Raw genomic sequence first — 26656 nt, forward strand, 5'->3', positions numbered from 1 at the left:
ATCTCGTACATTTTAATATCGACGAAATAAATTAAAAAATATATTGTTCGCTTTTCCTTTTTTTCAGCTTTCTCTTTAGTTGATTTTTTTTTTTTTTTTTTTTAATTTTCGCAGTGTCTGCGTCGACCCGGTCTACGCAACGCCCAGCGTTGGGTAGACCCAGAATTCTGATTGGCTATTAAGAAAAAGTCACGTGTCTATATAAATTGAGTGAATTATTTTGTTAAGGTTATTTATATAAATTTTAAATGAGTAGAAATGAAATTATATTAGATATATGCAATGCATTCTGAGATAATTATTATGTGTAATGTCACGTGTTACATTTGATGAGGGGCGGGAGAATCCCTTCGGTTTCCCGCGTTTTGACCGTTGTTTACTTTCTTCGGCTCCTTGTGTTCCTGCAACCTTCGCAAGTCCACCTCCATTTGTCGTGAACCCTCGTTTCTGAGCGTTGATCTTCCCTTCTTGGTGTCTTGTTGATTTTTTTTCACGTATTTATTTCTTTCGCGAGATTCCGATTGCCTTTGTATTTAGCCCAAAACTCGGGTGTACCACGTGCTTTGATATCTGGGGGTTCCGTGACTGGGACAACTGGGGTTTCTTGTGGAAAGACGTTCGGAATTTTCCTATTGAAACCAGACGTGGCTGTCGAGATTCAGTCGATTCGTTCTTTAGCGGCGATTAAGCGTCTGTTCGTCATGACTGCTGGATTGACGGTCATCCTCCCGAGGCAAAGCAGCCCGCGGTGGACGTGCCGAGGTTCTGCGGGAAAGAACAAGGATGCCCGGGAGACGAACACTTTCTGCAGGAGCCACAAGGCAGGCCATGGTTTCATCGAACAGCCGGGAGTGGAGCGGGATGCTGAAGGATAGCGGCGCTCATTTCAGTGAGGTCAGTCGATATGGTGAAGTTTATTTCTTCATCTGTCATTTGATTACTGCAGCACACCACCCTCGTTCTGAAAATAAGGATGCAGGGGTAAATGTTTGGCAAGCAGAGGCAGTTTGTGTGCTATATAGATCAGCATGAAATATTTGCAGTGGTAGGCTCATAGGTTTAACCTCTGGTCCAGTTAAGACCATAACATGCTCTGCATGCTGACGTTGTTATTATATCTTTCTTATGTTGACATCTATTATGCTTAACATACTCTTTGTTGCATCCCTACAAAAGCCCCAACAGAAGGGTGGGCCAGGTAATGGGCGAAGTCACTTTCCCCAAGCCCTTAATCTAATGACTAACAAGCCTACCTTCACAATTTTGAGCTTGAACCACAGTTTGCTCTCGCAACAGTGGCCACGGGGCAACCGTTGCCAACTGCACCACCTTAAAGCCCCTTTACGTTTCAAAAGTAGCGCAAGGTGCGCCGATGCACAAGGTACGTGCTACGTGCAGCCCTTGGGAAGATCACGGCAGCACAGCGCAGCACTGAGCTAAATTTCAGACGCCGTGTTCTTCCTAGAAGGTGGTGCACGGCGCAAGTCTCGAGCATTTCCACAAGAATGAATGGTGCCGCTTTTCCCAGGATAGAGGGGCTTTACACCACCTACGAGCCATCGGAGCCAATCCAAGGCCTCGTGAGTGTTAAGGCTGATCCACACATACAGCGGAGCGCTCAGTTAGCGCTTCATGAGCACTGGAAGCAGCGCTCGGTTGTCGCTTTAGCAACGCACTGTAAGCGCGCTCCTTGTGCCATGCTTGCGGCTGCGAAACAGTGCATGCACGGCGATTCCATTGTTATTTCTTCTTTGGCACTGAAAGAAGAGGAAGTAAAAGAGCCGCCTTTCAAGCAAAGGGTCGGGCAGACGATTCAGAGTCATGGACTCTGAGCGACTAATTGATTGGGTACGTCCTTATCACTTTCTATTCGACATACGTGATCCTGGTTTCAAAGACGGGCAATTAAAAAATAATCACCTTCGGAAGAGCTCTGTGTCTCGGTCCCTCGGCCTGGGAACGAGGTTCACCGGATACCCGTCGATATCTCGGTGGTGAAAGATTTCGCGCACTCAGAAGGCTCTTCTGGGCGTTAAGTCGTCCACACACATATGCACTAATTTTGTATGTAAGGGCATTTGTCGCGTTTCTATTTCAGCATCCCGCATGTCCGCCATGGTACGTACTGTTGATGCACACCCAACCACAGGAACCTGAACATCAGTACACATGCTAATCTGCAGCAATAACGGTCGTGCAAGGAGCGCTACTAAAACGCTGATTGCACGCTATATTAGAACTAAGTCACGCGCAAGGAAGCACCACATGAGCGCTCTTTGGAGCGCTCACATAGCGGTAACTTAACGCTCCGCTGTATGTGTGACCAGGCCTTTACTTGACCTTGAAGAGGGTGACATGCGTAGAGCATATTACGTGCTACGTTCGCAGAGCTGGGTTGACTGAGATGGCTCGGAGCATCCGCTGCGGTGGGACGTGATGTGAAACAGTATGTAGACCTGTTGCAAAAATACACATTGATGCTATAGTTGTTGAAATAGGGGAAGTACTCTCACTGTCAGTGGACGATTTTGCAAATGTGGGTGCTTCCAGTAAGCACTGTAGAGAATGGACCCTTTTCCTCTCTTCCGGTTCGAGAGTACAAAATGCATGTGTTGCTAGGCTAGGTGGAAACAAGGCTGCCATTTTGCTTGAAGCAAGGGCACTGTGCGATTCCCAGTGGCGATGCCAAAGCGCTGTGTTGCATTCAGATGACGGGATCGGCACCGGCCAAGGGAGGGGACGAGTTTTTTTTTCGGTTTCCTTCCGAGAAATTGAATCTTGATGGAAGAGCGGCGTGAATTTGCACGGTTATGATGTACTAGATTCTAGTACACCATAGCACGGTGAAGGGGATTGACTTGTCAGGCCCTACAAAGGCTTGGGAGGCAAATGAGCGTACCCGACTACTGTAAACAACTTAATTTTTCACAAATTTCTTGACTTAAAAATTGCTGCGAAAAACGCATCCCACCAATATATGGTAAAGAGTATATAGCTCACCACTCCTCGCAAAATTTTCTGCGCATGAAATATTCTCCAAATTTGCGAAATATTGTGGCCGCAAAAATAAAGTTCACAGTATGTGTGGCTAATTAGTCGTGGGTTAATAACATTAATGGCACTTTAGAAAAGCACTTCAGAAAGTTGCACGATTGTTACAATGAGGCTTTATTAGACAAGAAAAGCATAGCTATAGACCCTTTCAGGCAACATTTCATGGGCGCCGGCATCTTGATGTCACGTGACCCTGCCGCCATAGCCGACCTTCAGCTTCTCGCCGTTCCCCCGCGTTGTGTGCTGCACAGGCCACTACCGGAGCTTTGCTTTCGTGTTCTTTCACATTCCGCGCTGAAATTGTGTGTCTTTTCGACGTTGAAATTGTGTCTTTTTAATATTTCGGGCTTTTGTTTAATCATTTGATATCTATATTTCAACACAGCTCTTGTATTTTCGTATTTATGAAATGGAATCGGACAGCGAATGGATCGACGATAAAAGATTATGGTTTCAGAGACCATATAAGTTCATCCCGTTCTAGCGTTTTTCTCGCTAATAAAGGGCAGTCTATACCATTGCGACATATGCAAATTTCAACTGACGCAGTAAGGCTATCCAGTCGTGCTTCTCGCTGCATGTGCACACTTGTTTCCGTAAAGCCGACCCGCATGTAAGCGATTTAGCTTGCGACGAGACGACAAGGCACGCGGGGAGCGACGGAGATTACTTACTGTCACTTGTCGTGTTACTCGGTTTTTGGGTTTCTAGAAAACGCCGCTCACCGTCCTGGTCGCTTGCTCCGTCATATTTATGTGGTTTGCCTCGTCACGCGACTGACCCAGCGACAGCGAAGCGGGTCACCGTCACTGTTCTCGTTGCTCGCCGAATCACTTGCATACAGTTTATACTTAAAATCAAGGCGCCAATGGTTCAACGTTGTGTGCTTGTAAATTAATTGAGTATAAACCACATGTAAGCGCTTTGGCGAGCAACGGCAACCCGCTTCGCTGTCGCTCGGTCAGTCGCACGACGAGGCAAACTGCATGGAAGAGACGGCGAAGCAACCAAGACGGTGAGCGACGTTTTCTAGAAATCCCGAAAACTGAGCGATGCAACGGGCGACAGTGAGAAATCTCCATCGCTCGTCTCGTCGCACGCTAAATCGCTTACATGCAGGTCGGCTTTACGGAAACGAGCGCGCACATGCAGTGAGAAGCACGACTGCGATGGCCTTACTGCGTTAATTGAAATATAAGACTTCTGGAGTGGCGGTCTCCTGCACTCTTCCATGCAACCGGGTGCCACCAAGTTAACAAATCGGCAGCCATCTTGCTCAGGGCAAAAAAAAGAGGCTGCGCTGATAGGGGTGCTAGCAGCATCTGTTGCTTTTGGGGCTGCGTATTACAACGAAAACAAAACAATTATTTTTTTTGTTTTAAAGGACTCTAAAGCCGCTTAATGTTGAATTCTTTTTTCTCGGATATCTTATTGCAAATGATCAACGCCGTGGTAATGAATACGTAGCGTCCCTCTCACAATTTCGGAAATTTGTGCACCTGACCGATCACCAAAACCGGCACTTTGAGAATTTACAGAAATATCAAGCTCGCAAAAATTTTTTATAATACTTGTTTTGCAGATGCATGGCTGTTATAAGCGCACCGTCTCGAGTTTTAGATGAAACTAGCTAAAATACAAAATAAGTGTTTACAGTCACTATGATACCCACTGCTTTCTGCAGGTATGCTGGAAATGAAGGAAACATAAACATAGTTGGTATGCTACCCGGTCGAGGTCTTCTCGCTTGACCGCTTGTGTCAAAGCAGTAATCTTCGAAGTGTGCCGAACAAGGGACGTCAGTATTCTTGCGCAACCAACCATCCCCCCGTCGAACAGCATGCACCCTCGCAGCATGCAAAGTATTGTCTTTAGGAAACAGGCGACGTGCGAACATGTTCAAAGGGCGTCTGACACGGCAAAAAAAAAAAAAAACTTTCTTTTTTTCATGCTAGGCGTTGAAATGGCATGTCAGGACATTACAAAAAAATTGTTTCACTGAAGAGTTGCGTAGTTTTTTTATAAAAATAGAAATAGGAGGCCGAATTCAAAGTTCCCGCCAGTGCACTGTGACGTAACAGCGTACCGCAAGGTGTCGGGGCGGTCAGAAGGGAGGCATCGACCTACGTCACTAAAAGTGGGTTCGCAGGAAGTCACGTGAGTTTCACTCCTCGTGTTCTCCGCGACCGTGCCTAAGACTTTTTTGGGGGGGGAAAATTGGGGGCATTTTTGGGGGGGAGGGGGGGGGGGGGGCAGCTCCATTTTTCCTACAGATTCAGTGTTTTTTGTGTGAATTGGTGAAGTCATAACCAATTTAAACAAAACCACGGAATCTGCAGGAAAACATTAAACCCCGAATTAAAATACCCCCGATTTCGTGAAGAAAAAAAAAACACCGAAAACGCGGAACCCTAACCATAGCCTTTAGTAGGAAGAAACGACAGCAATAGCAACAAGCGTTGAATGAAGTGGGCTCAGCTCAGCCGGAAACGGACTTGCGTCATCAAGATCCGAAATTGGGTTGTGTGTATGTTTATACAGCTTAGAACTTGGTATGCCTCAGAGGGCGACGAGTCTCCCAGCTGTAGATGAGCAATTTAGCGAGTGCAGTACAACCGCTAGCTTGGGGTAACGTGCACCACCCAGTAGTGATACACCAGGCACGTAGCCAGGGGAAAGGGGGCCCATGGGGCCTGACCCCCCCCCCCCCCCCCGATATCTTCCATTTTGCTGGGGCCTCCCCTCCCCCTGATACAGCATTTTGTAATGGACGGCCGCTGACTTTCTTTCATCAGAGTGGAAAGGCTGAAAGTTTTAAATTCGCACCGAACCTGAGCGCAGTGGACGTAGTAACTTAATAAAACTTTTCTTTTATTTGAATATCGCTTTATTATAAAAGGTATAGGCAAATTAAAATTACTAAAACAAGCAAAAAAACACCTCCTTCATGACGTCCTTGGTCGCTTGAGTGGCCGTGAACTAGAGGAGAGGTAGTGAGCTCAGCGAGCGCTCACCGCTGCTGCACTCCGCGTCAACGGCTCGAGAGGGCACCACTAAAGCATGTTCTGGATAGGCTGTATGAAGTGGGTAGCCAGGGTGGCTCGCGTTGCATTTGCTGCGAGATTAAACACTAATTTAGTATGACACTTCATTGGCCACGAACGACAGCAAACACGGGATAAAGATCAGTTCAGAACAGCAGCCACTTCGCGCTGCCATACTGCCAAACCAGCTCCGAAGGCCTTCGGAACCGGTCGGATCCTCGACCGCAGCAGCGCCGGGTACATTCGGGACCTTTCTACGTTCACCGCTATACTCTGTTTCACCTTATGATGTACCGCAAGAAAGGCTACAAACACGAGCTCCTTGCTCTGGGGCACATCTCGGCGGCACAAGCTCTCGTGACTTAATTAAGAGTGGCTGCCAACACTATGAGCTCGCGGTTTTAGAAAGAAGTTTTTGGCGGCTCTGACCAGTATTAAGGCCAGGACCAAACGCGACACATAGCATGCACTTTCAGCACCGCGGGTCGCCTTTGTAGGTAGAGAAGGCGTCCGCGTCGTCCGGTTAAAATGGGACGCACTGATATTTAGTTATTCTCTCCGTGCCCGCTGGCTTGCCCGAACCCCAAGAGATGTGGAAACCGCAAAAAAGGTAGACGCTTAAATATGATTGCAGGGCCCCTTTAATGATACCTGCAATTTTACATAACAGCTAGATGACAGGACAATCAATCTAATGCTTGGCAAAATCCAAAAATACATCTATCTCCCCTACTATCAATGCACTGGCTGCAATCATGAAAGACGTCAATAAGCCGTGTTTTTTTTTATTTTTACATGAGGTAGTTTTATGTTATTTTTGTGTCAACTCCAGTTTGTGCGCCTTTGTGTCCTTTGTGTCTAGTAATGTTATGAACTACTCTGGCATACCACTGCTAAAGGGTCAATTGCAGTGCCAGTTTACCTTTTCATAGTAGAGTGAATATTTATAACAAAAATGAACAGGTTTTCAGTGACATTCCTAATAAAAAAAGATCTACAACAGTGGTCTGTGATTATGATCAAAAATGCCTCGAGCACTATTTTTATGTGAACTAATGTGCTATTTTGTTCAATATTTAATGCTTTCGCTCGGTACGAAAGCATGCAGTTGCCATTCTTAATGTTCATAAGATGACGTTGCCAGCATGATCAACAGATGAGTTTTAACCTGGGTTACAAATGATGCGACGAGTTAAATATTTGTACGAATTTCCTTTCCTTCCACTTCAAAATTAAGGATGACCTATATTCAAATGTTTTTACTGTCAACAATTTTGATTACTTGTTGAATGTTCAAACTAACTTGTAAAGCTCCTTGCTGTCAATTTGCTTTGTTTAGGGGATCATTATCCAAGAGTTCTTGTTTTTAAAAGTAGTAACAAACTCCTTAGTGCACTGAAGTGGTGTATGTCTGTTCCACATGGTCTAAAATTGATGGTTACGGTGCTTGTACTGTGACAATTCTTTTCTCTTGCAGCCCAGCTTGAACCCCACCATTGGTGTCCTGGGCACCACTCTGAATAAGCTGCTTCAGTTGTGACTTGTAGCACAAAGTTCCTGTCACCCAGTTCATCGTCATCTCGGAACCAAGGGCATTGGTCCTGCCTGCTAGTTACCACTTGAATAAAAGTTGGAATGGTGCAGTGTGTTTGTGTAAATAAACTGTTGAAGTTGTGACAGTATTTTTGTTGGTAATGAGGATTATTTACATTGAAAGATCCCATCCATCCATCCATCTATGATCCTTCATGCCATAAAGTAGTACTAAATAAACTGTTGAAGTTGACAGTATTTTTGTTTTTGTAGGTAATGAGAATTATTTACATTGAAAGATCCCATCCATCCATCCATCTATGATCCTTCATTCCATAAAGTAGTACTAAATAAACTGTTGGAAGTTGACAGTATTTTTGTTTTTGTAGGTAATGAGAATTATTTACTTTGAAAGATCCCATCCATCCATCCATTTATGATCCTTCATGCCATAAAGTATGTACTGTTCCCAAAGTAAAATTTGACAGTCTGGCAGCTGCCGCTGGCATGGAAAATTCTGAGGGCTCACGCCTGTAAACTAGATGTATTGCTTTGTGAACCTCCTCCTAGTCCCTTGTGTACCTGAGAACTTAGGAGGTCAGTTTCAAGTCGAAGGGGGATAACCTATTTTTATTTACGAGGAAACTTTTGGACTTGCATATGCATTATTACCCATAGAGGCTGAACTCCATGGGACGAATATGCTGTGAAAAATCTAATTTTGCCCGGCGGCTTTTGTTCTGCGCATGGAATCGGCACAGTGGCTGCTACGTCCCGCGCAAAATGAGCATGACGTGGGGCGACATTCGTCGCATATTTCGCTCTATGGAGTTCAGCCTTAAGCTGTTGCTTTCTGGGACTGGGAGGACTAAGGTTTTTATGTTCCAGTATAATAACAATAGTTACGTTCAACAGATGTATGTTTCGAAAAGTAAACATTTTGGCAAAATTCTGCCTGGTTATGTGAGTATTAATAAAAGAAGCTGCAGGTACTCTAACCAGCTGTGTTTAAATAGCCCAACGTTTCGCGGCCTACTTGTTCACGGGTGACTTATTTGGCTGGGTGTTTGTCTTTCTCTTCTCCTTGTCGCTGCCTTTAAATCAATCTCTCCTTTTTGCGATGCCTAGAAGCCTGTGAATATAACTGCTTGGGAAGGTTCAGGTTCTTTGTATGCTGAATATGCCATGACTCTTAAAAGAGTAATTTTTTCCAGGTTCGGAAGGAACTGAAAAAATGACTTTTTATAGTTATGGCTTATTCAACATACAAAAAACAACCAGAACAGGTTGATCAATACCATCCCAAGCAGTTATATCCACGGGCTTCAGGGTGCAACAAAGCGAGGAGAATGATTTAAATGGCAGCGACAAGGAGGAGAGATATACAAATTCCTGGCCAAATAAGTCGCCCGTGAACAAAGCAGGCCACAAAACGTTGGGCTATATAAACACAGTTGGTTAGTGTACCTGCAGCTTCTTTTTTTAACTGATGTATGTTAAAAAAAATCAAAATACATATACCTTAGGCTTCACAGCACATGCCTAGGCTATTAGGTATTTAAAAGGAAAACAAGGATGAAAATACAAAAGGTGTGAAATGGCCAACTCAAGATCGAGTTTTAAAAAAATTGGATACAAATATTGCGCTTTTCCTTTTTTTAAGTATGGCTTTCCACCATTGTTAATTCAGCCTTTATTTCTCTATTGGCAAGTACTATGCAAGATACAAGTTCTCACAATGCTGCCTTTTTGATAGTGTGCAAAGGCTGAAGCGATCAAAACATTTTCCAAATTTTGTTATGCATTTTTGCACCGTTTCCTACTTCCTTGCTTAATTAGGTAATTATATTTCACTCATTTTACACACTAGTCGCCCTCAATAAAATTAACACTGACCTAAGCAGGGGAGGAAAATAAAACCGGACACCCTTCGTGCTGTGGGTTTTAGTTGGGCTAGTTGGTACATACTGTTGACAATCGGGTCATCTGAACACGGAAAAACGGGACACGAAGGAAAGGACTGGACAAACAGCGGTCCATTTGTCCAGTCATTTCCTTCGTGTCCCGTTTTGTTTGTGTTCAGCTGACCCGATTGCCAACCCTACGTGCCCGCATAATTACAAGGGAGCTTCTCCCGTAGCAGGCAAGCACTGCGGGAAAGTAGCAGGGAGAGGGGCTCCTCCGTTATTGTCCCAATCCCGCTGGTCCCCATTAAATAAAAAAAGTGCGCGTGTAGCTGCACTTCTTTTTTTTATGTTTCTTGCCTGAGTTGGTGAGTTTAGTAATTAGGAAAATCAGAAAGCTCCCATACAGCGGCCGTGCACCGCGTAGTCGGGCTTCTCTCCGGCGCGACGGGGAAAGTACGCCCAAGGGAACCATGGAACGTTTTTCTTCGTTTTAAATAATGCAGACTCGACGTAATCGCTGGTGTGGATAATGCATAAGACGCTTTTGTTTCTAACTTTATCATTCTTGCAGAATCCAAACGCTGAAAAAAGGGCACAAAAAACTGAAATTTCGTGTCGGATTTTATTTTCAGTGCATCAATCATCCGATATCGCGGTAATTGTTAAGTATACCTCGGGTGTCGAAAAAGGGGCCTCATATATTTTTCGAGCTAAAATATACATTCATATAGAACAAACGTTTTAAACTAACCAGTTAGAAAACATTTCTCGTCCGTGTTTTTAAGATAGGCCCAAATTCACCAATTATCCAGGTAATCTTTCCTTGTATATAATTTTTTGTTGTAGTTGAAAGGGTATGTTGTGGTTACCCTCCGCGCGCCCTTACCTTATTGAGACCGGAGTGGCTAACGGCTGCATATATATATATACCCATTTCTGACTCTTGTCCAACAGCCGGCTAGCTGAACAAAGCGAGATGTCCGTCGTCCCAAAATTAGTCTACTCTGTTTGACCTTACGATGGGCCGCAGCTGGATTGACTGGGATCACCCGTAGCGTACGCTACGCTCTATGTCAACAGCATGCACTCATTTCACCAAAACCAACGCGTCTAAAGAGAACTTACAACCCTTCCACGCTTTCTAGAAACGTGAAGATGACATGTATTTCAGTCAATTAAGAAATATTTGCTTATGTTATCTGCGGAAGTTGGCACAAATTCTACTATACAATGCAGCACACGTACATACATATACGTATATATATATACATATTACACAATATCACAACGCGGTGCCAGCAATGTTTTGCGGCTTATACGCGGGGCCTTGGGCTAAAGGTGCACCTCTCCGGTAAATATAATCGATTTTGCAGTATTACATAAGCTTTCGTCTGTAACAAAAATTTAAACTACGCTTGCGTCACTCATTTTTCAAAACAGGAAAATTGTCTAAATAGTTCTTCAGGGAAAAAACAGGAGTCTCCAATGAAAACAATATTTGTTGTTTGCTATAATTTGATGGAATGCATTTATATGGTTTTCACACGGCCATACACCACTTTTGGGCCGTGCCAGGGCGCCCCTAATTCCACTCCCTCGCCTCCCATTCCACCCCTTACCCTTTCTTGCGTAAAAGCAACTTATTATTATTATTATTATTTTCATTTCGATAAAACACTGGAGATTAGGTGAAGATATGCAAGGCCGTCACGAATCACACACACTAGAGCTAAAGCAGAAACCTAATACAAATGGCACTTTGAACAAGAACTCATCAACGTTTTATTATGATTATTTACTACCTGGAACGTGTTATGGGGAGTAATCACTGGCGGCCATAGCTGTGTGCGCGACTGCTGAGCGCGTGCTGACGGCGAGCTTCCACAGTTATTTTGATACGTGCACTCCGCACCATCAAGATTGCCGGTCTTATCAGCCTATTAATGTGAGCTCTTTCTGAGCATGCGCTCTAGAAATCACCCTCAAATATGGCGTCCAGTGAATACCCTATACTGCGTTCAGCGCGTGTACCGTATACGTTGCCATGCTACTTGGTGCCTGAGTAATTTGGTACGTGCTTCATCATGCATGAATTGGTACATTACAGTGTTGCAGTAAAATACGTAATGTACATAGGTACATGGCGGCGGCGGTCAGACGTATTTACAAACTACACAGCCTGTACTCAATCCCAAAAAGATCTGCAGTGCTGATCTTCGCGATCACGAGCGCGTGGTTTTGAAGTGTCTTTTACGCACGAGATTCTGCTGAGCTATGGTCACACGCGTGTGCCGTCTTCACTGCAGACATTTGTGAGACGGAGCCTCACAAATCCTCTGGACCCAAATTATTTTGAGTTTTGACAACTTTAGATTTAAATAACATGAGCTGAAGTCACTGGAGAGGCTGAACTAGCCTCATACACTTGTGGCATTTAACTTTTTGGTTCTATGTTATCTGTTCTTGCTTGTGGTATATTGTCAAAGCTAGCGTAGCTTCAATGTGTAGCAGCCCCGCACTGCTGCGAGAGCACGTGGCTTTGTCTATTGCACTTCATTTGCATGCGCTCGCACAACTATCTGTGATGGAGTTGGAGCACTGTGGAAGCTAAGCTAGCTTTGACAACGTAGCACAAAGGAGACACTGCAGTCCCGCCCTGCTAGCACTGTTGCAAGACATATATGTGGCCACGTGGCTTCGTCTTGCGTCTGATTTGCACGCGCTCTTGTGCAAAGGAGACGCCGTAGCAACACAGAGTCAGACGCTCGCGCAAGTAGCTTTGACAGCTTTGTTTGAAGGTTTGTATTTGTCCGTCCTCTTCTTTTCCCTTGCTGGCGCAGTCCGGGAACTGTCAGGGCATGGTGTGCCCCCGGGGCGGGGGGGGGCGGGAAGGCGGGGGGGGGGAGGGGGGGGGGGGGGGGGGGGAATCGGAGACCGAGTGGGCTAGCGCACACCAGCTCGGAGCACGTGGAGCAAAAGCTCGCGCTGCAGAACCGAGGGATCCTGGGTTCAATCCCCACCCCTGCCCGTTTCGATCGGGATGAGCATCGTACCGGCGTGCGGTCGTGTATCACTACTGCATGGCGCGCTTAAAGACCCCAGGCTAGCAGTCGTACTGCACGGGCTAAATTGCTTATCTACAGTGGGTTACAATGTAGCCATGTTCTGGCAGGCTAAACTCGTCCAGTATAAACAACTAACAACTAATTTGTTTGGTTTTCTGTCCCTAAGGAAGCTACGCTGGCTACGCCGCCACGTTCACCTTGACAGCGTGGCGGGCTTGGCACGCTGACATTTCCAGCGCCCACTTGAGCTCTAGCGGTAGTCTGAAGCAACTATGCGTTGCTAGGAGGCGTTTGTTGTGTTTTTTGCTTGAAGCGATTTCAAGATGGCCGAAACTGAGTCGCGGCGCACCGGATACAACGTTTCAAAGTGGTGCTGTGTTACCGGTGTTACAATGTCACTCTAGCACAGCCTCGGCGGGATCAGCGAGAGCGAGACATTGTGGGACAGGCAGGTCGGTTTCATCACCGCTATCATGATTTGAAAATGCTGCCGGCATGCAGCAACCATCTCGTTCGAAGACTTCGTCGTGAGCTGCGAGTACTTGTGAAGTTAGCACCGAATAGCGCAGCGTAATTCATAGCTTCAACACGGCAAATAGAACTGGTATCTCGTGTGTTTCCTTCGTACTGTGAAGGTTAGATATTGCGCAGCACTATGAGCTTTGAACCACTATTCGCACACCCTACTTCTCGTGGTTTTGCCCACAGATCTTTGCTGCACCCGCTCGTAACGTCCACAGAAGGGCAGAGACTGTGTGTGTATATGTGCGTGTCCTTTTTACGCGCCGCCTTCCTCCTTGTGTGTCTCAGATTTGACTATGTTAACAAGTGCGACTTAGAGCACCGCAGCGGAAAAGTGCTTAAGAGAAAAAGGTAATTAAAATAGTAGCAGTCAGCCCGTTACAATATGGTCTTAGAGTGTACAGCATAAACCCTGATGCGTCCAACCCATTTTAGACTGTCCGAAAAAATCAGTTTCTCAACGTTGTGTGCTGCGATTTGCTACAGAGGGGCGACTATACTTTGCTTCACCTTATGATGTACCGCAGGAAAGGCTACAAGCGCGAGCTTTTTGCTCTAGGGAAGATCTCGGCGGCACAAAAAGAAAAACCTGCCTCGGAGAGGCAGGTGCGACTTGGTCAAAGAGCTTCCTAAATCAAGGATGCAGTATAGCAATTTGGGATGACCGAGCACATACGTCTTGATTGAGGCTAGGATGGCTCAATGCCTAAGAAAGTGGAACAACACCCATGGTTAACAGCCAAGAGGCGAAGCGTGCCGAGGCACAGTAGACTAGGGCTCGCCCAGTCATGGGGTTGGCCCAAACAGGAAGCGGCGGGGGCCGCAGAAGGCCTAGTGGGGCCTTTTGCGGCCCCACTAGGCCTTCTGCTTTTGCGGCCCCTGCAGCAAAAGTGATCTTAGAATGTTCGCTAATTCCTGCCCGTTTTTCATTGCTCACATTGAAAAAATCTTCGATGATTCCCTAAGTCTGTTGGGCGTAATCTCATATCACACGACAATTCAGCTTTTTTGCTTGTTAGTTTGGCCAAAGATAGAATTAGCATAAATTGTTTGGAATTCAATAAGTGTAAGTCAAATGCTTAAAGGGGCACTGCAACAACTTTTTAACTGGTTTTTAATTTGCACCGAACCTGAGCGCACTGAACGTAGTTACTTAATAAAACTTTTCTCGAATTTTGCTTTATTTTAAAACTTATAGGCAAATTAAAATTACAAAAACATGCAAAAAATAACCTCCTTCATGACGTCCTTAGTCCTGGCTTGAGTGGCCGTGAACTAGAGGAGGGGTAGTGAACTTAGCGGGCGCTCACGGCTGCTGCGCTCCGTGTCGACGGCTCGAGAGGGCGCCACCAAAGCACATGCTGGATTGGCTGGATGAAGCGAGCGGCCAGGGCGGCTCGCATTGCATTTGCTGCGCGATTAAACACTAATTCAGCATGACACTCCATTGGCCAAAAATGACTGCAAACACGGGGTAAAGATCAGCTCAGGACGGGAGCCACTTCGCGCTACCAAACGGCCAAACCGCAAGCCACACCTGCTCACTGAAGGCCCTCGGAACGCTCACACCCGGTCGGATCTTTGAGCCCATGTGACCGCAGCGCTGTCGCATACATCCGGGAAGTTTCTACCCTCGCCGCTCGTTGGTGCCTCATCCCACTACCCCTTTCTAGTATGTGCCGCCTTTTCCAACGCTGGGTGGTGGGTATGTCGACGGGTCATTTCTTGTTTCCATACTTTATAAACTGCATTAGTTTCTTTTCTGATCTAAAATACTGAGCAAAAACTACTTTCATAAATAATTGAAACGGTTCGCACCACTTATATTTTGTATTTCGACTAGTAAAAAAGCTTTTAGCAGCTCTGACCAGTAGTAAGGCCAGAACCAAAAACGTTTTGATGTCGTCACATATCGAGCGCTTTCGGCACTGCGGGTCGCGCCTGTAGATGGAGGAGGTTTTTGCGTCGTCCGGTTAAAATATGACGCACTGATATTTAGTTAATATCTCCGTGCCCGCTGGCTTGTCCGAACCCCAAGAGACGTGGCAACCGCAAAAAAGGTAGATACTTGAATATGATTGCAGGGCCCCTTTAAGTTGGAATATGTCCAGTGACGATTTGTCAGGCCTATGTATGATTGCCATATTGGACAAATTTTATTATGGTTATTCACATCTTTTGGAAACTTTCGCCTCTTTCCATAGGGTGACTACTTTGTGATATGGTGTTTCTTTACAAATTGGTTAATACTGTAATTCTCTTATTTCTACTTACCATGGAATACCGAGCTTCCGCCCGTTCCATATAAAGCACCCATATCCAAATTTCTAAGATAGAAAAAAATATGCACAGTACATTTATATGTAAAATTGATGACCGGACAAGCGCCCATCCCCCATTTTTTCGCGTTTATCTCTAAATTTTGAGTGGGCGCTTGCCCGGTATTTTACCGTAGTAAGATTTTATTCAATGTTCCTTAATATCAAACCAGGCTTAGGGCACCTTTTCATTCTTGTAATTTGCATTGTGAAACTCCTTTGTCTAGGATTCAGCAGGCATATAATAAATGTGACAATACATACCTTGACTTCTCTGCTCCTTTTCCAATGTAAAAAAAAAAAAAAAAAGAAGTCTTATGGATGCTAATTAGGATGTGACAATGTTCTTTTTTTTTTTATTGGATGGGGTGAGTGCACCCCTATTTAGGTCTAAGAGTTGCCTGGAAACACGCAATAAAACCATGATTGATTGGTAGCATGAATACAATTTTTGTTGGTAGACTGCAGCATTTTAAGCTGTAGTGTACTGAGAACATGTGCAAGATGCAGGAAGACCTCGGTTGTCAAGACCCTTTAGTAAAAAAAAAATGGCTGTGGACGTAGAAGACAAAATAAACAGTCACTTTGGCTTTGCACAGTTGTCATGATATTGTGGTGCAATATTTTTATTTCCATTGCAGAGATTAGTACATGTTCTGCCTCGTAAAACCAGTGTACCGATTTTACAATGTTCCGTATGCGAAAATGCTATCTTCCCTTCTCCTTCTCTCCCCTCGTGCACCCTTCTCCCCCTTTCCTTTTCTTCTCCCTCTCGCTCCTTCCCCCCTTCCCCACCGACGTTTGTTGGTGCAGAGTTCGCTGGCAACAAATATATCTTGTTGCAAAACTGAAAGCTTGTACAGGTCTGTTTTGTCCTTCTGTTCATTTTGTGCTTTCTTACTGTTACATCTGTTCCAACACGCTCATCAAAATCTTCTTGACTACTTTTTTTTTTGCATATCTGAATCTGTCTTCCGTTCCTGTTTACTTACTGCCCTGGTGACATTGAGATAGCATGCTGGCCTATGATGAAACCTGCTCAGGTGGCTTCAGTGTACAGAGTTTCAGCCCAACTGTGAATTATTGTCAGATTTCCCTTATTTCAGGAGGTAGTCTGTTAGATTGTTACCTGCAGATAAACTAAAACTCTGGTGTGAAGGAATTGTTGGGAAACGGAGCCTAGCATGGGGGGGGGCACATGTCTCAATCAGAAGAGGCACTGTCCCCAGTGACATACCTTCACACTCTTTTCCCTCCTCTTTGTATGTTTGTAACTTATTATTTAATGTACATAACCTATGTGAAACACACATTGTTTTTTTCTAGGGCTGGGCAATTGGTTGATTAACCTACCATTTAATGCTTTAATCACGATTAATTTTTTTAACCGGTTAACTAGTAGAATTTTGACAGACCAAAAGTAAAAATTAAATGCTTTCACCATGCAGATGTGGATGAGTACACCTATATGAAGGGCATATTTTCGGTGAAATATTAACCTAAAGTAAACTGTCAATGCGAGACTTGTAAATCCAGACAAGTGCAGAAGTTTACACGTGTCCCGGCCAGTTCAATGCCATGCGAGTGTCCGTTTAGCCAAGCAGAGACTATTGTGAACAATCAAAGGTGGCCGCTGTTGCCGGAGAATATCAACGAACTTCCTTGCCTCAAGCAGCTGAAGTAATAATCTGCGAGTGTGAGTGTCTTTGAACTGTACAGCTCAACATATCGACGTTGATTTATAATTGAAATTGTATATTGCACCGTTTGTCACATATTCAGCAAAGGAAAAAAAAAATGAATAAAAATGAATAAAGGGTGTCAATTAATTGGGTTAAAATTTTTAATCGACGCCCAGCCCCACTTTTTTTCTCTTCATGTAATGGCAGTCGTAGAAAATGTTTCAGAAAAACGAGCAGTGTTCACCCCAACTCACAGACAGAACAAGTGGCCACATGATCTAGAGCCAATTACCAGAAGCATACTATTTGGATTCACAATTTTGTTTTCTGCTGCAGATACCGGTCACCTAGATGTAGGCACGCATGTCCACCTTGACAGACTCCCACAGGAGCCGAATGCCCTTGCATCACTTGTGTGGCAGCTTCTTTATGCCCTGCTGGAACCACTTTTACAGCGGAGCTGTTAAGGGCTGGTTTCCCCAGGATCGTATCCCCCTCAAAGAAATGAAGACACCGAACTCTGGACACCTACCACCATCTATGAGCAACGGCGGCAAGCCACCTATCTGGTTGCCGCCGTCGTTCATAGGTGGCGGTAGCCTTTCCACTTTGGCTTGCCGACTCGCGGCCAGCCGTTACTTTTCATTGTACAGCTCCGCTGGTTTTCTTTCTTCACCACAGTGGAAAGGCTGAAAGTTTTTTTCTCGTCATTTGTCCAACTTTTGCATATTGCAGTCATATCGGTTGTCAGAGTCCTTTACTAAAAAAAACCACAAAAAAAAAAAAAAGATTTTTTTTTTTTTTGAGTTTTACATTTACGCTTGGACAGCTGCTTCCCGCGTATCAATGACTGCGAAATGCCACATTTTATGTGGTAAACACTGGGGGCCCGGTCAGGCCATACACGACTCAACATCCGACTGGTTGTTTGATATGCCAAAAAGACTGCTGAACCCGATCAGACACTGGCAATCACAGACTCACGTGAATGCAGCGGCGTAAACTTTCCATCTTCTTGGGGGGGGAGGGGGGGGGGGGCAGGCTGAGAAGTTCTTCGGGGGGGGAGGTGCTTTCCGCCCAAGTGGAAAAGCACCCCCCCCAGAAGCACGCAGGGATTCTATGTTTCATGCATTTTGTCAATAAAGGCAACGTGGGCATTATTTTGTTTACATGCCACTACTAGAAACTCGTTACATGGCACGTAAACAGCGTCACGGTAAGGATCATGGCCCGGGCCCGGGGAATACAGAGCCCCCCCCCCCCCCTGGATCTCATTAGGGGGGGACCGAGCCCCAATGACCCCCCGTAGTCTACGCCTATGCATGAATACACACGATGCAGCGAGTGGGTGGCACCTGATGAGGTTCGACAATCTTTCTGGTATGTCGTAGGACCAGTCGGACATTTGGTCGTGCATGCGTATTGCCTGACTGGTCCCCCAGTGGTTATCATCTGTTTGGTGCCTCGAAAAAATTATTCCTGCAAATTTGCATTTCAAGTTTTCTGGTGCAGGTAAGAGAAGTATTTTCTTTGTTTTTTTTTAAACTTTTACTTTTCCAACTGTAATACTAATACTTTCCAACTGTAATACAGAATAAAGAAATAAACAACCATGTTGCTCTCAGTAAGGCTGATTACTTTGTTGCTAAGAGTATAATAGCTGCCCTCCCATTTTTTTTTTGTAAGCTCAGTGTAAGCATGCTGGGTTCCAGGGTACAACACAGATGAAAATATTGCCAATGCTTACATAAGTGCACCTTCAAGGCCAGCATCATCAGATAGGTAACTAAAGAGGCAAAATGTGCAGCTTAGTCTACCAGTAGCTTTACTTACTGTGTAATAGAGGTCTTTCAGGCATGTGAAAAGAAAACCGAAGTGAAGTGGTTCAAATTAATCCTTAGTTCTTCCCGAGGCATCCATCACATCTACATTTGCTTCGGAAAATCAATGCCAAGCATTTTACACTTGCACATTTTCCCATTAAAAAACACAACACACAAAAGAAAAAAAAAAAAAAAAGGACAAGGGGAACACAAGAGAAGTAACTCTGTACTCACTCTTATTAATGTAGTGCATATATATTTCTGGGATGAGGAGGCAGAGGAATGTCCCCCTGCCTCTTCCCAGAAACCGCTGGGATGCTCGTGTAACTGGGCTTCGATAAAGTGGTCTGTTCTTCCCGAGATCGTACCACTGGTACGCTTAGGGAAGACATTGTTATCGTCGTGAGATATGCAAGGACGACGGAGGGAGAGGCCAAAGCAACGAAAAACTCTACACTCCGAGGTGGCCTGTGTGCAAGCGCTCTCGTGCAGTGTAAACGCTGCTCAAGACAATATTCTCGTACTTGTGTTTCTCAGCTCGCTCGCAGGCATGGGGAACACATTGCTTTCGGCGCGAGGCCGGCGAGGCTTCCACCTTCAGTGATTTTCTGGCATCGCGTGAGCGTCCAGCGTGATCCTGCATGCTTGTGGCTCAGCGGTTTTCGGCGGGCGGGGAGGACGCGCTGGGGTCAGCGCTGCTCTGGTGAGCAGCGATAGTTAGGATCGCGAAGGTTATGCAGGCTTGGCTATATTATCAAGATGCATACATGGGCTCCCCGATACATTAATTTGTAAAGAACTATATGACATTCTCTAAATAACCGAATAGTCCCGACAGCTGACTTGCCATAGCGCCGCCATTTGTAAACATATGTGCGTACTCTTGAACCGGAGCGCGAGGTGGCAGCGATTTTTGGTCCTGGTCATTGATGGCATGGGTTCGCCTTACTAACTTAAATAATAATTAAAACAAATTTCAAACAAGTGCAAGTATATAGCACAATCGACCCATTTGTATTTTAAATTAATCTAAAGCCGAGTATGACATCAGAGTAACAATATCGTTTTGTTGAAAAACTAATGGGTTTTTAATGAGTTAATAATATATTGACATTAAAATAGTTTATTAGCATTATAGTATGTAAAAGCTTTGCGACCCATGCCTTGTAAGAAACCGGATATGACGTTTTGGGTCGACGCAACGTTTAGCGTTGCGTCGACCGGGTCGACCCAACGCCGGCCTTTAATTTTCCAAAGAAGCATGAAGAGCCTCCTTGGAAAACACGGCACGGAGAGTTTATTCTGACAGCTTTCTCATGGTCCGGTAGAGGACATAAAACCCCCGATGAAATGTCAAGGTGCAGCTTCCTTTTCGCAAAACAAGACCGATGAACTTGTCAGGGCGTGCTCACAGACGACCGAGTTAGCGATGGCTACGACTTGTGGCGCCATCTGTCGACCGGACCAGCGAGTAGACCCTAGAATGCATCGGAACACCGTTTGGAGCGACCAGACGTCAATTTCGAAGCAGCAAAGAACACTCCTGGAGCACAAGCACTCTTCATTCCCATTCATTCCAACGGCAATGTTAAGGCTCATCTGTTTGCGTGTCCAACTTCTGTGCAATCGCCTGCTAGCATCCACTTCAAAGTATAAATTACAAAGGCCATTTAACGTGCACATGAACGACACCTTACAGGTAGATTCATAATGGTGTAGTCGGTGTAGTGAACATACGCACGATTGTGTGCCTTAGAAAGATCCAGCTTACATTTTCCAGTTTTCATTCCACTGCTAAAGTTAATTATGGTTCATATTTGTCTTCATTGACTGTATCCAAGACCAGTTGGGGGTCCATTCAGGGTTGTTCACTAAGCATCCAAAACAATCCCATCAATCAATCCTTTCCCGACACCAAAGCTCAAAAGCGGTCTGTTCCGTGGGTGTAACTTTCCTGCGGTGTACTTGTGCACAGTGAGAAGCGCATTTAACGGAGCTTAACAGACAGCGAATAAATGTATTACGATACTCCAAAGTAATGTGTCGTGTTTGACACTAAGATCAAATGAAATCATACGTTATTTTAAATGATAAACGAAAGTTATGAAAATTCGCGCAAGCTTATCGTGGCCGTGCAGCAACACCTGAAAAGCTTCCGTAGTATTGGTATAGTAAATTCTTGCTGCAATGTAGGCGCTAATGGACTTTTGCAGAAAAGAAATATTGGTTCGAGTAAAGGAATCTAATACCCTCCCTCTCTCTTCCTTCTGGCAGAGCAGAGAGGGAAGATGGTTTCTTTTTGTCGACTCCGGGCAGAAGGTAACCCACGTTGGGGACAAAGGTGAATTCAGGGGAGGCGTATGTAGGTCGCAGCGGCTCAATGGGCGAACAGGATGTAGCTGACGTTTTGGGTGTCAAACGGGCGGGAGAGGCCTTGCTTGCGCATTGTTTTCTAGCCACTTAGTCTCGAACCCAGTCGCGTGTTGAGGTGGCCACACATATTTGGCAAAAGGTGAATTCCTCATCTTTTGGTGAAATGTAGCAGTGTGAGCCCATTGTCGCAGCTAATAATAATAATAATAATAGTTTATTTCTCATCAAAATGATGAAGGGGAGGCCGGTGAAAAAATCTGAAAGGAACAGCTTGATGAGCCTCACCTCGGGCCCCTACAATGACGCGACAATCGCACCACAAGGTTTCTGCGTGTGAGCAGTGTCTTTAAGGTCCGGCCAAATGCGCTTGTTTCTAATGAGTTCGCGTACAAACTTTCATCAGCTTTAAAACCCCAACTTCTTTGAACAACCCCCCCCCCCCTCCCAAGCAAAAAAAAAATAACTATTTCTTAGATTTAATTAAAAATAAAAACCAAAAATGTGCATTGATAGAGATTATGAAAATGTATTTCAAAGCATTACTCAATCCGGAGATGAAAAACAATTACAACAGCTTTGAAGGTTTCAATGGCCTGCAATTTATTCAGCACAAACTATGTACATTTAGATACACTAGACCATGGCCAGACGAACCATGTGCCCAAAAAAGTTTGCTCATAAAACAAGACCAAATGATGTAAGACAGCGGTGCACATGGGTTTTAGCGTCTATCACAAGGGGAAACGTTTTGTGGACATGGGCGCACATTTTCACACGCATCACCAGATCCTTTCCAATACCATTTGTACGTAGCCTTTGCTGTCAACACCCTAGATAGACTATCCTAACAGTTCAACAGGGTACAGGTAATCAACGGTGCTAGGAGCAATGCAAAACAGAGATAATCCTAATGGATGCAACGTCACAGCTGTGAAAGGGCATGAGCACACACCGCCGCCAAACGCTCTCCGCCTCTTCCGAGCGTCTGCCAGGTGGCACTGATGGTAACGTGCGTCGGGAGTCGTCATGTTGCTGCTCGTACAGGCAGGGAGGCTACGTGCTGCCGGTGACGCGCAGAGTGCTCGCAGAGCAAGCATGCAGAGTATGTCAGTGTTCACACCGTCCGCAGCTCAAGTTACGCTATGCAAATGAGTGTTTGTGGGAAGGTACATTACATTGGCTACTGATACTCCAATCGTGTGAACAAACTGAGCGACGAAATGATTGAGCAGTGAAAATGTGGAACAACAGACTGACCGATGCTGCGGAGTCGGCGGAATGAACGACGTACGACGCAGCAAGCCGACAGAAAAGTTACGCACTCAAGGACACCAATTTAACGATACTCATTGTTAAAAGGCCAAGTGCTATTGTACAAAAATATTGTGTGGTATTACAGCAGCGAAGAAACAAACAAAATGCTCATCAATGTCTGCAATGACTCTGTACAGATAACAACAAAAACCATATGTAACAAAAAGTTGTAGGATGAAATAAGTCTGTAGATACGAAGGTGACATAACAAAGGCTGTAAACAAAATATCTTGAGCGATCTGAAAAATGGAATGTCTCTAAACGCGCATTAAGAAGATGGAGGGCTTAAGATGATTGCACTCCCAAACATAATGCAGGGGCGCCTGATAAGATAAAGCAGCCCACCAAGCGCATAAAAACGATTAAAATGTATCCAGACTGGTGACCTAACTCCGCAGAAGCCACGACCGCCGCGTCTTAAAAATGGTTCGCAAATCGTAGTAAATGGATGATGGTCCACGTCAGCCCCACATGACAAAGCGGCAAGTCTCAATCTGGAACATGTCTGTTGGCTTGAAAATGAAACAATGCCGCGCGATCTAGTAAGGCAAGTGCCAGACGGCCTAGAACAAAAAAAGATGCGTGTAAAGCACGGAACTGCCGACGGTATCTCGCAGTTGCCGACCTTCAAAATTCATAAAAGGCCATCACCGAAAAGGGGCAAAAAAAAAATGTGACTGCTTCAAATAAACTTTTTATAAACTGAAAAGAAAAAAAAAATCCAGTAAAATAAGACAATACAAACAACCCCCTGCCCCCCTTATCACAGCTCCACGCGAATAATAAGCTTTTCATCGTGTCAAAGCGCAGATAACTTGTGACCCAATCAAGCCTGCGCACTTCCAGAACAAGGTGGCAAAAGCGTGCAAAAGTAGGTTATGACATCAGGTTGGGTTCCTGCCTCAACAGGACAGAAATGTTAACATGTTAACCCAGGAGGGAAAAAATGGGGCAGACAACACAAAGCTTTAGTTCCAAGAAATGCTACGTGTGTGGTACTACAAAATGAAAACAGTAACAGAAAATATAGGAATATTTTTCTGCCAGAATTTCTGTTTGCGTTTTTTTTCATCACAGTCTACAAAGATTCATCAAAATCATCAGTTTTACCTCAATCAGATGGCGTCAGCTATAGAAAATAACCTATACTTGTTGAAACAATCACGAAATAGGCACTAAGAATTGTGTCTTTTGAGCCCAATTTACAATGCACCTTGAACTAGCGGTATTTCTTTCGTACATACAACCGCTCTGCCTTGTCGGCCAATCTAACAGCTCCAAACCTTTTTTTTTTCTCTCCATTATGGTCACCTGATTTGCCCTGCGAGGGTACCGCATGTCCCAACAGTGGCTCACCATGCAATTTTCAAGCAGCCTGCATTTATGGCCTCAGAAAGCAAGCAGAAAAGTAGGTTTTTGACTTGTGACAAATTCACGCTTCAAACACAACAAAAACACACTCTTCAGTGTCAGCGATTGCAGGTGCATCAGTGACTACTTAAAATACTGTGACCTTACGGTTGTAAAATATTGAGCAAGCACCTAGGGCTGCGTGAATGACCACTAATCTGTTACCGTAAAGCTGATCAATCTGCATCAATCAAACATAAACATAGCCGATTAAAATGCCACTCTCCAGCTGTCAATGAATTAAACAAATATTAACTCTTGTTCAATGTTGACCACTGGGCTAAACTCTACTCCAATGATGCTAGCTTGTCAATAAAATGTAACTGATTTGAATGAACTCGTCTGTTTATACATATGTCTTCTCCATTGCCTGTCATGGAATTTTGAGGTATATGAATAAGAAGGGAGGCTAAGAAATACCACGTGCACTGCCTCAAGCGAGAGATGAAAGTGGAACACTACACGCTGCAAAAGCGGCACAAGTAGACTTGTCAATAAAATTGCACCTTCCACACGGAAAGTACCACGGTGTTAATAAGGACAACTCCCGATATCTATTGCACTGGGACAAATTGCAGCTTTGATCACCTTTTAACGGATATGGGCTGGGCACACCTGTCCCGGTTCAAGCCACCTGGAATACCAGGATTATGGGTCCTTAGGAACCTTTCTGTTTATGAGCTTAAGGACCCTCAGGATTTACCAAGCCATTAAAGAGATCACCAGTCCCTCACAGTTTCAAGTCCCTAAGTATCCTTAATGAATTTCAGGACCCTCAGTATCTAATATACTTGGTACTTCAGGATCTAGGTCCTTCAGGATCCAGGTTTTTCAAGATTTGAGTTCTTCAGGATCCAGGTCTTTTGGGATCTGAGCCCTCAGAATACGAGTCTTTCAAAACCCAAGCCCTTCAGGATCCAAGCCCTTCAGGATCAGGGTCCTTCAAGATCAAAGTCCTTCAGGATCAGAGTACTTCAGGATCCAAGTCCCTCAGGATCTCGGGCACCCTTTGGAACCCGGATTCCCGTGTCCTTCAGGAGCAACAGTCCTTGTGGGAGATTCAAGGACATTCCTCGAGTACTCCGGCTGTGGGACAACCTTCTGTCTGTTTTAAGCGGTTCAACCCAAGAATGACGGGCATAACCCTACCCAGCTCAAGTCTGTTTGCTCAGACAACCACAACACCAGCAGACGTAGAAAAAAAAAAAAAAGCGCGACGACACGGAAACAACAAAACAAAAAAGAGAGGCTGCCATTAAGACGGCTCCGTCTTAAAGGCCCGAGAAGAAGAGGCTCCGCTGCCACCAAGGTCATTGAGGAGCCCCCTGCCATCCTCCATCATGCCTCCGTCACCGGCGATGTTGTTTCCGCTGTCGAACAGGCTGGCCGACAGGTTGACCAGCGAGATGTTCTGGGTGCTGGCCAGGTCGCTGATGTTCATGTTGAGGTCGCTCGAGTTGAGGCCGATGTCGTTGGGGTCCAGGCCCAGGTCGAGGCTGTTGAACTTCTCCGCCGTCTCCACCACCTCCGGCTCGGGCTCGTAGCCCCTGCTAGCAGACGACCCGTCCCGGTAGTGCGGGTTCATCGGGGTCAGCTGCGTCATGGTCGCCGTGGCAACACCGGCGTTGTGCACCAACTGTTGCTGCTGTTGTTGTTGTTGCTGCTGCTGAGGGGACTGATGCTGCTGCTGCTGCATGGCTGTCACTGCACAAACGATGATCAAAAGCTGTTTCGGATCTTACTGATGACCGCACGAAAATAGCTCTGGCGAAATTTTGATAGCCGCAGAGTTGCCTCAAAACTGGTTCAATACATTATCAGATATTTGAAAAAGAAACCTAAACTGCAGATCACAATACTCTTTTTTCACAAAGTTATTTAAGTTTTAATTTCGGCCCGAAAGGCCCTACGGGCAGCACTCAACAAGTGACGTCAGATGTTGTAAGATCTGGCAATATGGGTGCATTACAACTTGCTCCCGACGGGTTACGAGAAGACTGCTGGTGTGAAATGAATGCTGGTTAAGTTCATGCCAGCAAAACAAAAAAAACATGCTCGAAATACCGTGCTTTTTGGGCTGCCTGGTTTACCTACAAGTTGTACGGCATGCGACGCCACCCCACTGCACAGCACGAGAAAATCTGAACGCTGTTTTCGGCATAACCTTCATTTGCCATTCACTCGACAGATATTTTGAATTTAAAGATAATAAATAGCATGTCGAAACAAGTAAAACCAGGATATTCCGAAAATGTTTTTAGAATGGCTAGCCCGGAAAACCGCCATCTCCACATGGAATGCTTTGTAATGGAAGTCGCCTCCCTCCCTCCCTCCCTCCCTCCCCCCCCCCCCCTCCTCCTCCTCCCCCCCCCCCCCCCCAGAAATTTGCCCGTGTATGCAAACACAGATCCTCCATGGCGCGACTTGACACCATAAACATCACGCCACATTTCGTGTCTCCGAAACAAATTCAAACGATCGCTCCTTAAATACCGCACCCAAGCACCACAAAACTTCAAATACAAAGGCCGCCGAAAAATTTTCTTTTTCTACGTTTAGGTTTGCCCAAATAAACGCACGAAACATACCCACTTGGGGCGCGCAACAAATA

At 45.2% G+C, this 26656-nt stretch overlaps 1 protein-coding gene and 1 long non-coding RNA gene across 4 annotated transcripts in view; one reads left to right on the forward strand and one right to left on the reverse strand.

Moving 5' to 3' along the window:
* Nucleotides 1-97: 97 nt before the first annotated feature.
* Nucleotides 98-7780, forward strand: LOC115321673. The gene is made up of 2 exons (XR_003918826.4): nucleotides 98-894; nucleotides 7576-7780. It is a non-coding gene; the product is annotated as an uncharacterized LOC115321673 (long non-coding RNA).
* A 14116-nt stretch (nucleotides 7781-21896) lies between these two features.
* Nucleotides 21897-26656, reverse strand: part of LOC8023194 (embryonic polarity protein dorsal) — a 33359-nt gene continuing 28599 nt past the window's right edge. For all 3 annotated transcript variants that reach the window (XM_029969643.3, XM_029969645.4, XM_029969646.4), the window contains one exon: nucleotides 21897-25749. In XM_029969643.3, the coding sequence (XP_029825503.2) occupies nucleotides 25301-25749 (449 nt within the window). In that variant the 3' untranslated portion in view covers nucleotides 21897-25300. The remainder of the gene's footprint in view (nucleotides 25750-26656) is intronic.

This window comes from Ixodes scapularis, unplaced genomic scaffold (genome assembly GCF_016920785.2).
Source record: "Ixodes scapularis isolate PalLabHiFi unplaced genomic scaffold, ASM1692078v2 PGA_scaffold4__175_contigs__length_147842914, whole genome shotgun sequence".
In the NCBI taxonomy this organism is placed as follows: domain Eukaryota; kingdom Metazoa; phylum Arthropoda; class Arachnida; order Ixodida; family Ixodidae; genus Ixodes; species Ixodes scapularis.